The 14,096-nt window shown below is 45.7% G+C and overlaps 1 protein-coding gene across 4 annotated transcripts; it reads left to right on the plus strand.

The window, feature by feature from the left end:
* Positions 1 to 32: 32 nt before the first annotated feature.
* On the plus strand, positions 33 to 11,839 carry LOC102568889 (oxidative stress-responsive serine-rich protein 1). 4 transcript variants are annotated; one of them, XM_006275228.4, is made up of 4 exons: positions 33 to 122; positions 7,441 to 7,561; positions 9,043 to 9,153; positions 10,898 to 11,839. In XM_006275228.4, the coding sequence occupies exons 2-4, from the start codon at positions 7,485 to 7,487 to the stop codon at positions 11,589 to 11,591; spliced, it is 882 nt and encodes a 293-aa protein (XP_006275290.1). In that variant the 5' UTR covers positions 33 to 122; positions 7,441 to 7,484; the 3' UTR covers positions 11,592 to 11,839. The 4 variants fall into 4 exon arrangements, with proteins under 4 accessions (XP_006275290.1, XP_006275291.1, XP_059589162.1 ...); XM_059733179.1 differs by lacking the exon at positions 33 to 122 and adding an exon at positions 1,680 to 1,745; XM_014609695.3 differs by lacking the exon at positions 33 to 122 and adding an exon at positions 4,557 to 4,781.
* The last annotated feature ends 2,257 nt before the right edge of the window (positions 11,840 to 14,096 follow it).

Raw genomic sequence — 14,096 nt, forward strand, 5'->3', positions numbered from 1 at the left:
CGCTCCGTAGCGCGCAGGCGCAGCGCGGGCGGGGCGGGCACAGCAGGACGCTCTGTTCGCCGCGTGATGCGCGTCACTTCCTGTTATTCGGAGCCCTCGGATGGCGAGGCTGGGAGCGGGCGGTGAGTGACGCAGCGGGGCTGGGCCGGGCCTCCCGCCGGGAGAAGGGCGTGGGGGTCGGGGCACAGGGGTGGTTGCGGAAAGTCACTGAGGAGTCAGAGACTCGGGGCGCCGGCGGGAGGGTGCGGAGCTCTCCTGCTCCGTCCCCCGGCGCGGAGCAGCCCCAGCTCCGCTGCCTGCTCCAGCCACGGTTTTGTCTACCCGGGTCTGAAAAACCTCGGCGGACGGAGACGCCGCTCCCGCCCTGCCCGGGCAGCCTCGCCACCCTCCTGCCGAGAGAGTCTTTCCTAATATCCAACCTGAACTTCCCTGGCTGCAGCTTGAGCCCGTTGCTCCTTGTTCCGTCGCCTGCCACCGCAGACAACAGTCCAGCGCCGTCCTTTTTGCAACCCCGTGAAGGCTGCTATTCAATCCCTCTTCGCTCTTCTCTTCTGCAGACTAAATAAGCCCGGTTCCCTCAGCCTCTCCTCACGAGTCGTGTGCCCCAGGCCTCTAACCATTTTCATTGCACTCTGCTGGACTCTCCCCAGTTTGTCCACCTCCTTTCTTTAGTGGGGGGCCCAAAATTGGACGCAAGACTCCAGATGTGGCCTTGCCAGTGCTGAATCACATCCCTCGAGCTGCTGGTAATGCTCCTGCCAATGCAGCCCAGGATGCTGTTGGCTCGTATGCATCTCACTGTCCGCTGTCACCCCCAGGTCCTTTTCTGCGGAGCTGCTGCTTAGCCAGTCAGTCCCCAGTGTTTTATCATCAACCCTCACCAGACAAAAACAAGAAGTCACAACATGAACCTAGTCGGTCGTCGATTTAAAATTACCACCAGGAAGCTCTTCATTCAGCGCATCATGAACATGTGGGACTCATTGCCACTAGATGTGGTTTAAGCTGACGGTTTTGCCAGCCTCAAAAAGGGATCGCACATGTTTTTGGCGGAAAGGGGCATCAGTAGCTATTGAGCAGGGAGCACAGGGCAGAGGCTCCGAGTGACAGCTTCCTAGACCTTAAATGCTGGAGGCTGCAAGTGAGAGAGGAACAGTGGGAAAGACCCTGGCCAGACCCTTTGTCTCCCTTTCAGCACCTGCTCTCTGCCACTGTGACACGCAGGCCTTTTGGTGTGCCATTCCTGAACACGGGCCAGTGCCCACCAAATAGAGCTGTAAATAGAGCCCCTTACTAAGGGTGACCACTAAGGGTACACAAGTGACTGTTTGACACGGGGCTTTTGATGTGCTATTCACTAGCTATAAGCCCCCCCTTAATAAGGGGGGAGCACTAAGAGCACATCAGCGACTGTGACACAAGAGATTGGGCAAGATGGAGCTATGGTCTGACCCAGTCAATGGCAATTTTATGTTCTTAAATGATGTCCTACAGTAATGGGTCCCTGTCACAGAGCACTGAGTTGCCCTGTGCCTGAAGAGGGGAAAACTGCTAGGGAAGAAGCCTTAGCAGTGACTAAGGAGCACAGCTGTGGGTTGCCAGGGCAACCAGGGAAGGTCAGCTGACCAGAGGGGGCAGGGCCTGGCCCTTATAAAGCCCAGGAGCAGAGGCCTGAGGCTTTCCTGCCAGCAGCCAGAGAGGCAGGAGCTCCCTAAGGCAGGATGCAAGGAGAAGCCGAACTGCAGGTATAGCTTGACCTGAGTTGAGCAGTGTTGTTTTAGCCGAGCGGCTCTACGTTATGTTATAGCCTAGGGGCTTGTGTGTTTTGCTTTGTTGTTGTTACACCGGTGGTTTGGGTGAGGCTATTAGGGGTTGGAGGAGGCCTCATAGGGGACCCACACTAGTGTGGGGACCCCAGCGCCAGCGGGCACAGCGTACGGGGTACAGAGACCCCAGCCCCAGAGAGGGGTGATTTGAGAAGCCCAAGTTTGGGCACTGGGAGCCCCGGATAGGGGGTCGCACTATTGAGAAGCCCAAGTTTGGGCACTGGGAGCCCCGGATAGGGGGTTGCACTACTGAGAAGCCCAAGTGGGACACGGCGAGCCCCAGAAGTGGGGGGGTCGCACTACTGAGAAGCCCAAGTGGGGCATGGCGAGCCTCAGACAGGGGGGCAACATTTAGGAAGTCTAGCATCATAGAGAAGACCCAGAGAGAACAGGAAGGGGCCAAGATCGGGATAGACCTGAGTTAACTTCGGCAAGGTGTGGACTGCGGTGTAGGGGAGGAAACGGAGCCGCAGATAGCGCCCCCTAGCGGAGGGGGCAGTATAAGGGCAGCCTCCTGCTAATTAATACTAATTAATTAATTAAGATCAAGGCATGGCTGGCGAGTAGGCGGGCGGTTGCCCCAGAGACAGGTGGGTGGGCCCCACTGAGGGCAGCCCAGATCGACGACCTGTCACAGTGGTGCATTGGCCGGGAAAGTAAGGCCGTGTACGAGTACGGAATCGAAGTGCCCGTGGAGGGAAAGACGAACCCTAGGGCTAAAACAGGAACCGAGAGAGGTATTTAGAAAGGCAACGGCAACACAGACCTGCAAGGAGAAGCAACCCTAAAATGATGCAGAGGGAGGCATCGAGACCTAATAGGGGTCCTGCAGAGAGAAGTCCGCAGTCAGGCGGACCGAATGGGGGGGTTGCAAGATGAGGTGGCGGACTGGCAGCAGAAGTGTATACATGCAGAACGACTAGTTCAAGAGCTGCGGAACCAACTGCTTGAAAATCATGCTCAGACCAAAGAAAATAGGGAGGTGATCACCTGGGAGTTGGAGAAGGTAAAGGCATACATGGCCAATTATGAGACACTGTGTGAACAAAACCTGTCTACTTTGTGACAGGAGCTGGGTGTCTTTGAAGCAGCTATGATGATCATGGTTATGGTGAACATGAATCACCACCTGGGTGACCGCATTGAACTGAAAGGGAAGGCGTGGCAGGCGAGTAGGCGGGCGGTTGCCCCAGAGACAGGTCACATTGAGGGCAGCCCAGAGTGACTACCTGTCACAGTCCCCAAGCACTATTGGGAACCATCTAGGCATGCAGGTGGTTCCTGTGTTGTAGATCTTGTCCTTAGTGCCATTAATAACAAACTTTCTATGCATCTCTCGCTTCTTGCAGACAGATTTGTTAAGGCTGAACATAGTTCCTTCAGGGACCTCTGAACTGAAATAATTCTCTTCAAGTTGTATATAGGATCATATAGCAAGTGGGGCTGGAAGGGACCTCCATAGGTCACATCTAGTCCAGCCCCTTGCCTGAGGCCCTATCTAAGTCACCCCATACAAATCCATTATCAGAACTCTTTGTAAAAATACCGTCTGCCCTGACACAGCGTAAGACATCACATCTGAACTTGCCACAGGGAAAGCATGGGGACTGCGGCATCTGATATCCTGCTGCTGTAAATGGATGTTGATGTGCGCTTAAGAAATCCTAGGTGGAGGGTCCTGGTCTGACCCTGTGGTAGCAGGCAGAGGGAAGCAACCCCTGCTCCCCCAAGTCTGTACCAGTCTAACCATGGGATAAAATTCCTTCCTGGCCCTAAATATGGTGTCAATCTCACCCTGAGCAGTGAAGCAAGACCTTCTATCCAGGAATCTCCAGCTTTAAATCCCAGCAGGATCATTGGCACACCCCAGTCAAAGTCCCCGGCCTTGGCTGCAGCCAACACCCAATGCCCCTGAGAGACGCTTAAAAACACCCTATTACATGTAGCAGCAAGGGTGGAGAGTTGGGATTATTTAGCATATATACGCAAGAGTTAAAGCTAAAACTTTTTCTCTGTTTGGGAGCACTTTGCTTGCAGGCTTGAATAGGGTGTCCTATTAAATTAGTACACTGTAGTTCTGGAGTGGATAGAAGCTTATTCAATCTTGCCATTGACTAAAAATAGGGTAATGTTCTCTTCCCTTTTTAAATACAGCATTTTATGGAGATAAGTGTTCCCTTAATTTGGCCAATCACTTTCAGTGTTTAAAAATAACCTGTGTTGGAACCAACAACACTCAGCATGGCAGGCTTATTTCTGTTTGGGTTTGTCCAGTTCAGAAACTGCCTTTCTTCTTGTTCCTGTTGCTAGTTGAAACTGGATTGTTCTCCAGACAACTGAAGAGTCTGGTAGTGGGTAGATAGTGGGTAGATTTTCATATCCAGGACACTGTTTATTGTTTAGCAGTGACTGAGCACATGCCCAGAAGGATATTTGTTTGCCAGTAAGTACTTTATTGACTGTGGTCTTATAGTCTTGTCTGGGTGTATCCTGTCTAAAGAAGGGTAAGTTGCAGAAGCAGTGCAACTCTCTTAACTGTTTCATCGTCCACACTGCCTCTGCACTGACCCTGGGGGCACCTTGTTCTGCTTCTCAAGCTCCTCCCCCACCATGTGCATCACATTCCCAAAATGAGGCAATTCAACTATAATAGAATGGCTTTGAGCTCTAAATCAGGGCTGTCAGATCTGTCCTTGGGTTCAAATACAGCCTGTGGGACTGTTCAGTCTGCAGAATTTGGGGTCCCTGGATCCTAGTAGACATGGCCATCAGTGGCACCTCCCCTGGACCTGTACTGCCATCCAAACACAGCTCAACATTGCTGCATGTCCCTGGACCTGTACTGCTGTGCAAATGTGGCTCAGCGTTGCTGCCTGCATGTGACCCCACTGCAGTTGCTACCGGTCCTGCAGATCCAGCCCAGGAGGAGCCCCTGCAGTCTGAACCTGGTCCAGGGTGAGTTGACACCCCTGCTAACTCATTCCACTTAGGTGGAGTGCCACCCTGCGCCTGAAATTTGCCTTGCTTAGTGTGATTTTAGCATTCTTCTGAGCAAAGAGTGTACATACTGTTTTTTAGGTTTTGTTTCTTGTGTTGTATGTCAGGCCAGAATAGGTAAAGAACAGATAAAAGACTTTTAGATAAATACATAATATATTTAAGCTGATGGGGCCTGCTGATATTCTTCCTTGAGCATTAAAGGAACTAGCTCAGTAGTTCTAAACCTTGTTAGACTCAAAGAACCCCTTGTTAGACTTGAGAAGCTCCTCCATAACTTTTAGATATTGAACAGAGCACCCTATTTAAAAAATGAATGCATTTATTACAGTGCTTGCCTCTTTGCAGAAGGGTCAGACAGTGGGGGCAGGAGAGCAGTCAGGCAGGGAAAGCCTGAGCCTGCTCTTATCTGCTTATCGCCTCCCGTATCTCCTTACATTCCCTGTGACACCTTTTAGAGAATCTGATGGCATCCCAGGGTGCCCCAACATCCTGGTTGAAAATCACTGAACTAGTTTAAGCAATCTCTGAACCATCAGCAGTTATCTTTGAGAAGAGGATAGGGAGTTCCCTGAAGAGTGGATGAGGACAGACCTATTACCTGTCTGTAAAAAGAGGGGGAAAAGGAGAAGCTGGGGAGTTACAGAACAGTCAGCCTGACTTTAATATCCGGAAAGATTCTGGAACAAATTACTTATTGATCAATTTGCAAACATCTAGAGGATAAGATAATGAAAACAGCCAACATTGATTTTTTTTCAAGAACAAATTATCAAGCCAATCTAATGTTCTTTGATGAGAGAACTGGCTTGGCAAGAGAAAAGAGATACCTTGATTTTTAGTAAGGCTTTTGCCGTTTTTCCACATGATCTTTTAAGCACACTAGAGAAATACAGTTTAGATGAAATTGTGAAAGGTGGGTCACAGCTGAATATCTACTCAAGTAGATATCAATGGTTCATTGTCAGATTGGAAGGATATTTGAAGTAGGGTCCTGTAGAAGCCTATTGTGGGCACGTTAAATATTTTAGTTAATTACTTGGATGATAGAGTACAAAGTGAACTTATAAAATACGGAGAATGTCAAGTGCCTGAGGGTTGAATGCACTTGGAAGAAAGGATTGGAATTCAAAATTGGAAGCTTGATCTGAAATCTACAAGTCAAAGTTCAGTAAAGCCAATTTCAAAATATTGCACATAGACAAGAGAAATCAAATGTGCAAATATAAAATAAGGAATGACTTCTGAGGTGGTACTGAAAAAACGGATGGGGGAGCATAGAGGACCACAAACAGAATGAGTCGACAATATGTTTATCTTGTAAAAAAGGTAAATGTTCTAGAATATTAACAGGAATGTTTTATGGGAAGCCTGGAAGGGATTTATTTCATATTGCTTGGAGCTGAGGAGGCCTTCCCTGTAGTACAGAGATTAAAATGACCATACAGCGAAGTAGTGAAGGGCAAAGAAAGCACCTCAAAGACACCCTGAAGGCAAACATGAAGAGGTGTAACTCTGACAACAACACTTGGAACACCCTTGCTCAGGACAGCAAAAATGGAGGAAGGCTCTTTGGGAAGGACCTCAACACTTCAAAACAGCTTGTCAACAGGCAGAAGAGGAAAAGAGGAACAGGTGAAAAGAACATCAAAACATCCAATGCAGCAACACGGTGCCCATCCCTCCTGGAAACACCTGTCCTCACTGCGACAAGACATGTGGATCTAGAATTGGGCTGTGGAGCCCACTATTAAGACTCACTATTAAGATCCTTGGAAGACAGTCTTACTCATATGTGAGTGATCATCCATCATCATGGCTTTGAGAAGGAGAATCAGAAGGGACAATGGTGATAAGAGCTTTAGAAAACATGAACTCTAAGAAAAGAATTGAGTTTGTGTGTTCTAGAAAAAAGTTGCTTATAAATAAGATAGCAATCAGTTGTTTTTTATGTATGTTATGGGTAGAAAAAAACTAGTTTAATTTTCAGAAAACAAAGGTTTAAGTTTAGGTATTAGGAAAAGCTCTCTAAATGTAAGGAAAAATAAGGGAATAGTCTACTTGGAGAGGTTATGGGATCTTTTTAATTAGTTTAACCAAATCAATCAGGGATGACCTAGCCATCCTGCTATACCCATCCTGCTTCAGAACAGGGTGGTAGAACAAGATAACCTCTTGATGCCTCTTCCAATCCTGCATTTCTATGGTTAGTTTCTCTTTACCTTATTGATAAAACTTTTTAAAATTCCACAGCATATGTTGTTGCAACAGGAATTTGCATAATTAGGCTTATCTACTGCACTGTTAAGTACCTACATGGAAATCAAAATGCCAGAGTTACTGTTTTATAAACTGATACCTTTTGCCAAAATCTTATGCTATATGTCTAGTGAATTGTAAATTGTTAAATTGTAAATTTTGGGAGGCAGGGACTTCATCTTCTGTGTTGTGAACAAATGCTGAGTGTGCAGTTTATGCAGAATAAGTGCTAATGCAGTTGTTTTAACCTGAAGGATGAGAGATTGATCCTGTATAGTATCTTTCAGTTGTGTAGAGTTCTTTTCAGAAACAAGTCTTCTGTTCTTGCTATTAAATCACAAATTTGTCTATTTTTCAGTATACAATATATGGCCCAGTCAGTGATACTCTGACAGCCCATCAATGGACTTGGAAGCAAAAGATGAAGAGGAAGAGAGTCTTCAGACAGCTTTCAAAAAGCTAAGGGTGGATGCAGCAGGGTAAGTAAACAGGCAAAAAAAATCATAAAGTTCACAAAATTTTAACAAAAAATTATGTGTGTATTTGTTTTGCATGGGTCAGTACTTTATACGTATTACCTAGGTCCTACAGCCTTGTCCTATCCTCTGTGGCAGGCAAAGTGAAGAGCATAAAAAGTTTGTTTCAGACAACCAACTGAAAGATTCCCTTCTGGAGCACAACAGCTGCTTGGTGTCCAGTACAATACCACACCGTCAGCTAGTATAGAGAGTGAAGAACACTGTATCTTGAAACTGCAGAGAGAATACAGAAAAGTCAGGAGATAATTATTTGCCCACATCAGTGGACTCACTCTTAAAATAACTTTGAGCTTTGAAAACCTTTGATAACCTCCCATGAACAGGAACTCTAGCACTCCATCATTGGCTACCATGATGCTGGGCAATGGCTCACAACTGAGTTTGAAGGAAGGATACTAATTACCCTTACTAGTAGCATTCCTGGTCACCCTGTGTATCCTTTTCAGTCTTCCAATCAAGTACTAACCCTGCTTAGCTTCTCATCCCTCAGGAGCTTACTGAAAAAGTTTGCAGGCTTCCCTTGAAACAGTTATTTGATGGTTTTTAATGGAATAGGATGCATCAGTATTACATAGTACTAATTTATTCTTTAAACAAGTGGGTGAGACAGTAGAACTGTGCAATCTAGTGTAGATATGTTGTGTTTCACATGATTCCACATAAGGGCAAGGCCTCCAGGAGTATATAGATAGGGGAAGTGCCTAGCATTGATGATGACTGTATATAACCCAGTCAGGACTGTTCTAGCCTCAGGAGAAGTTAGGGATGAGAAGTTAGTTTAAGAAGTTAGGGATGAGCTTTAAGTTGCTAACATTTTTCTGCATTAAGTTGTTTTCTGTTAAATAAATTTCAGGAAAGCCAGCTGCTCTTTAGGTGGAAAAACTTAGGAAATGCCCTTACTGTATGTACCTCCTGCAGCTCTTCTAACAGCACTATTGCTGAAATAGCACACTTGGTAAAACTCTTGCTGTCTTTCCTGATGATTCTTTCCACTCTTCCGGCTCATTCTCCTCTTCTCCCACATGTAGTCAGGAGGATTGAAAGGGCAGATCAGTCCAGAAATGGTATGCTATGTAATTAATCCCCCAAAACTTCAGGTGGCAGGGAGTCCTCTGAGGAGGATTTGTCTACACCAGATATGTAACCGGGAGAATCAATGAGAAACACACAAATAGCTGCTTCATTTCTATGGCCACATCATCCTTCCTGCCAACTAGCTCTTTGGCCTGATGCTAAGACCTATCCTTGTGTTTTCAGTGAAACCAGGAGTCTGTTTAATAATGTGTAACAATAGAAATTGGAACTTGAATTTACATTTTGGTAGCACATCTTTTTGACAGGAATAAGGCGTGACCACAGTCTGCAGACAGTGTGAGAGCATACGTTATAACCCTTTCTTAATACAGCATTTTTCCTTTCAGATCTGTTGCCTCTCTCTCTCTGGGTGAGGGGACAATTCTGAGAGCACCGATAAGAGCAGCTACGGATGGAGCCAGACCACAGTCTGTCTGTTCAAAGGAGACGTGGCATGGGTAAAACAAATTAACAGGACTGTACATGTATTCCCCTCTTCATCTGAGATCCTGAAGACTTGCACAAAGTCATTTCAAAAGGGTTATTATTAATTAAACATTTTTATAATTGTACTTTTTTTCTCATTTTTTATTTATAAAAAACTTTAAAGTATTTCAATTTGATTGTTGTCTAAGAGCCTTTCAACAAATAGTTGGAGCAAATACTATTTGCTGTTTCTCCCTTAGAGGCATACCTGTAACATACTGTCACAGTAATTCGGTTAGTTATCCATGATTTCTTTGAGAGCGCTCTCCTTTTGGTCTTGTACTAATTTTTCCCCTAAGGCTTGCCATTCCTTGAACCTGAGAAGGCCCAGTTCCTTCAGATTCCTCCACAGCCCCTGGCCCTCAGCCTGTCCTTTCACAAAAACTGCTAATAAGTAACTGCCTCTCTTTGTAAGAATCAGAACATACTTTCACTGATTGTGGCTCTGTTTTGCTGTTTCTAGCTTTGGCAAAACAAGTTGTTAACTTTTAGAGCCAGGATCTTTAAAGGTAGCAGTTGGGCCCATGGGTCTTTCAAAATGTACTCAGATGTTCCATTATGGTGCTTCCATCCTCCTAATCTTCCCAGACTGTTTTTGAGTTTATGGCTTATGGCATATAATAAGCATTCTGCTATCCCAGCATAAGTTGCACAGTCCTTCAATAACTAGGGTACATATCAGTATTTTTAGATTCTTACATAACAGCCATATATTCAAATACTGTGACTAGGGACCTAACATTTGTGGCAAAAGTGGGGTGCATGGCAGCTTCTTTAATCTTGCAGGTTCCCTCATACACCCCACTGCTACTGATTGGTGAAGGGGCGCCACTGCTCCCCGCTTCCCACTTGCTGCTCACTCTTGTTCGGTGGGGAGGCGAAAACTGTGGTTTTAAATATGGCACCGTTTTTGCCTTTGACTGGCTGAGGGGCCATGGTGGCTCTGCTGCTTGCTGCTGATGAGCAGGGAGGCAAAAATAGCACCATATTTTAAAACGTGGTTTTTGCTTCCCCGCCAATCAGGAGCAAGCAGGGAATGGTAAGTGGCGAGCTGCCAGGCCCCTCCACCAATTAGCGGGGTGAGGTATGCGGGGAACCTGTAAGATTGAAGGAGCCAGTGTGTACCCAACTTCTGCCACAAATTTGGTAGGTTCCCAACTATGATACATCAGCTCAATTCCTATTACATCATAAATGCTAGCAGTTCTCAGGAATAGGATACATCCTTCTGCCTCAGTCCATTGCTGCTTTTTTTAGTAGCAGGTATAGTATTTATGCAGCTTAGTGTGGTGTTTAGTTACAAAAAATGTCTTACAGCAGTAAATTGTGCCTCCTCTGGGTCAACAACACTTCTACAACTTTCCACTAAACTCTAGCTGCTTCCATGTCACTCTCCTCCTCTTGCTTGCAGCATAAACTGGGGTGGAAGTAACCAGTCCCCACCCACTTTCCACATTATATTTAAAAGTACAGTCACTGTTGTCATTTGTAGCTGACATGAAGCATTGTCAGGGTCTTCGAATACTGGCAGTTCTCTTTTGTGATTGTTGTCTGCAGCTGATGTTCTAAACCCAGAGGAGTGTTCAGATTTTGTTGATAATTATCATTTAGGTTTGATACTTGATACCACCATGCTCTGAGGCCATTTTAGAAAGCGTTCAAACTATGGAAGAGGTTTCTGAGTAACCTGTTTGTTGGTGTATTGTTCAATGACAGGTGTATAAGGAAGCCTTCAAGAGGGTCGGCAAGAACTCCTCGTCGCAGGCGTTCCAAGTCTCCTGTCCTACATCCTCCAAAGTTTACATACTGTAGTATGAAAGCCAGCAGCCAGTTGAAACATAAAAACCAGCCGGAGGCTTCAAAGAGTAATACCAGTGCAGACATTTGTGCTACAGAAGATCCATACACAGGTGAAAGAAATGATTCCCACTTCACTGCCAGTAGTCACCGAAGAGTCAAAACTGAAATTTTAGTGGCTTCCACAACTAAACATCCTTCAGAGAATTTGAAAGAGAGTTGTGCTGCTATTTCCTCATCCTTTGAAACCAACCTGGATTCTAGTCAACCTTCAGATTTCCAAGCATTATCCAAGCTCAGCAATGGCAAGCAGTGCCCTTGCATGGACAAGAAGTGCCAGTGCAAAAAGTGGCAAGCCATGGAAGTGTATTCTTTCTCTGGCTTGCGAAGCGTCCTGTCAGAATGTGAAAAGGCAGTACTCGGAGTGCATTCTCAGTCCTTGCAGAAAAGATCACCCGCTACTGTGGCTTCGACAGGTTCTCCTCGGTCTTGTTCCGAGCAAGCTCGAGCCTTCGTGGATGACGTGACTATTGAAGATCTTTCAGGCTATATGGAATATTACTTGTATATTCCCAAGAAAATGTCCCACATGGCAGAAATGATGTATACTTGACTGTGAAGAGCAGAGAATCATTGAGTTGGAAATCTGGTGGCAATGGGTGGGTGAAGTGCTTTGTCAGTGCCATGGCTATTTTCATTGCTGTGTTTGATCAAACCTTTCTTTGCACCATACAGTGTAGTTTTTTAATAAAATGGAAAACAAAATAGCTCCTGAACTTAGTTTTAAAAGCGTGCACTAAAATGGCTGAAAACCTTAAAGAAAGCATTGTAGATCAAATAAAGTTCTTTTGTTCTTTGGTGTTTGCTGTGGACATTTGAGCTGCCTGTAGTGGTCTCACTGGATACTTTTAGAAGAATAGTCTTTTGTTTGATTCTGGGAATTTCTGGTGTTCAGGAAATGCCCTAAACTGCAGCTGATCCCAGGAAAATCCTGCAGATTGAGTGCTCTGCCTTAAATGCTCTGCTGTGTGGTGGGGGATGGAATAATTACAAAATCCCTGTAAGATTTTTATGCTTCATTGCTGAATACATATTCAGCCTTAATCCCAGTCTTTGGTTTTGGCTGAGAAGTTTTGTTTTTTAAATTATACAAAATGCCATATAGTTTGGATTCCTACGGCTTTAAAGGAATGATCATTTTTTCTCTTGGAGCTCTCCAGTAGGAGGCACGTGCTACTTCTACCCCCTTCTGGCATTGTACAACCCATTTTCCCTTGGCTTCACATTCCCTTGTATTCTCACCCTAGTTTCTGCCTCTGTCTTCTGGCATTTCCCCACACCCACCACATCCATTTTCTTTAAAGCAACAAAAACTTGCCAGGAAAAAAAATCCAGGATGGGATCTGGATGCTGTGCATCTATGAGCTATGAAGCTGATGGGTTTGAGGCAGTTTCAGGGCTTATACAATTCCAGGTGTGCCTGGTGCTGATATAGGACCAAGTTCTCAAATTAAGGATAAAAATCTCATTTCAGGGACTCCTTGGAGCCACTAGGACATTCTGGACGTGTTCCTGTCCCAGAAATCAAAGGTGGTTGGTTGCTTTCATTTTTTTCTCTCCCTTTTTCCTCTGCTCCTCATATTTCCTTGTGTACCCCTCATGCAGTTTCCTTTCTGCACACAGACACAGACCTTAGCTTTTCCCCATGCTTCCCTGTCCTAATTATTCACTTCCTTCATGCTGAGTAAATCTGATGCAATGGCCAGGGGTTAAAATAGTTGCAGAGGAATGGCATGGAACTGCCATTAGTAGATGCTCCAGAAGAGGCCACTGACTCTCTCAGGTGTTTCAGAGGTCAAGAAGCCTTCCTGTAGAGCAGGGTTGGCCACCCTGTGGTCCAGTCTCTATGTGTGGCACACGGCAGATTGGGGAGGGGACAGGCAGCACAATATCAGTGCAGGGAGCAGAATGCAGAGCAACAGCTTGGTTAGACACCCCAGGGCAGGGAGTAAAAAGCAACATCAGATTAGGTAAGGAAGGAGTACATCATGAGGAGAAGAAACAGCAGCAGATCAGGCAGGGAAAGGGGATCAGAGTAGCACTTAGGAGGGTGCAGAGCTAGTTTGTGGCAAGCCTGGCAAAAAAATTGGCCCCCACAGCTCTAGAGCATTGATCATGCCATTGCACATTTCGTTTTCTAGAATGCACCCACATTCTAGCATAATTGGTGGTGATTGTCTCTAATATACAAAACCAAAATGCTTCCTTTCCAGCAGGAACAGTAATGGCACAACCATCCCCTTTCCTTTGGAAATGAGACCTGTGAGCTGAGAGGGACTCCCATGGTCACACTGAGGCAGTTCTTCCTGCTAAGCAGTACAGCATTGCTCCTACCTACTGTTTGCAATTGGGCAGTGACTGGTGTTTAATAGTCAAGCTATGGAATAGAGCTACTGGCTGGTAAGCTACAAAGCTGGTATATCTGAATGTAGAACTGTATGGGGCCCGGCCCCCTAAGCCACTGAGTTCAGTCTCATGTTCTCAGGTGACCTTTACCCAAAGATTTCCCCAGATCACTGTTCTAAACCCTCCACACACAACGATCAAGAACACCTTGCATCATGCCATAGGTAAAAGCAAAGACAAGGGCTCAGCCAATTACTTGCTACCACAATGACAGGTTGATATATCATTAGTGGATTCTAGAAAGAGGACCAACATTTGCCAGTCTGAAGTAGAAGGAAAATTCCTTCTGGCCCCCAAATTTGGTGATAGCTATGACCCAAAGTGAAATATTGAGGCTTCTGGTCAGGAACCTCTAGGTTTTATAAGTGCTGGCAGGAGTATCAGTGCAGCAATCAAGAGCTCCCAACCTTAGTTGTGGTCAGTGTCCCAGTGCTTCAAACAAAGGTGAACTTCCCCCCACCCTTCCCTTCCACCAGAAACCAAGTAGCGTTTATGAGACTGGGAATTCCTTCCTGTCTCGACAGACAATCTGCAATAACTGAAGCATGAGCTTGCCAGTATTGAACCTAGAACAGTATACAAGGATGAGATAGTCTTGCTATATAATGGAGTTCTCAGCACAGAGCTAGAATCAGGCCATGAGGCTTTGGGA

The sequence above is a fragment of the Alligator mississippiensis genome, chromosome 9 (assembly GCF_030867095.1).
Source record: "Alligator mississippiensis isolate rAllMis1 chromosome 9, rAllMis1, whole genome shotgun sequence".
Lineage (NCBI taxonomy): Eukaryota > Metazoa > Chordata > Crocodylia > Alligatoridae > Alligator > Alligator mississippiensis.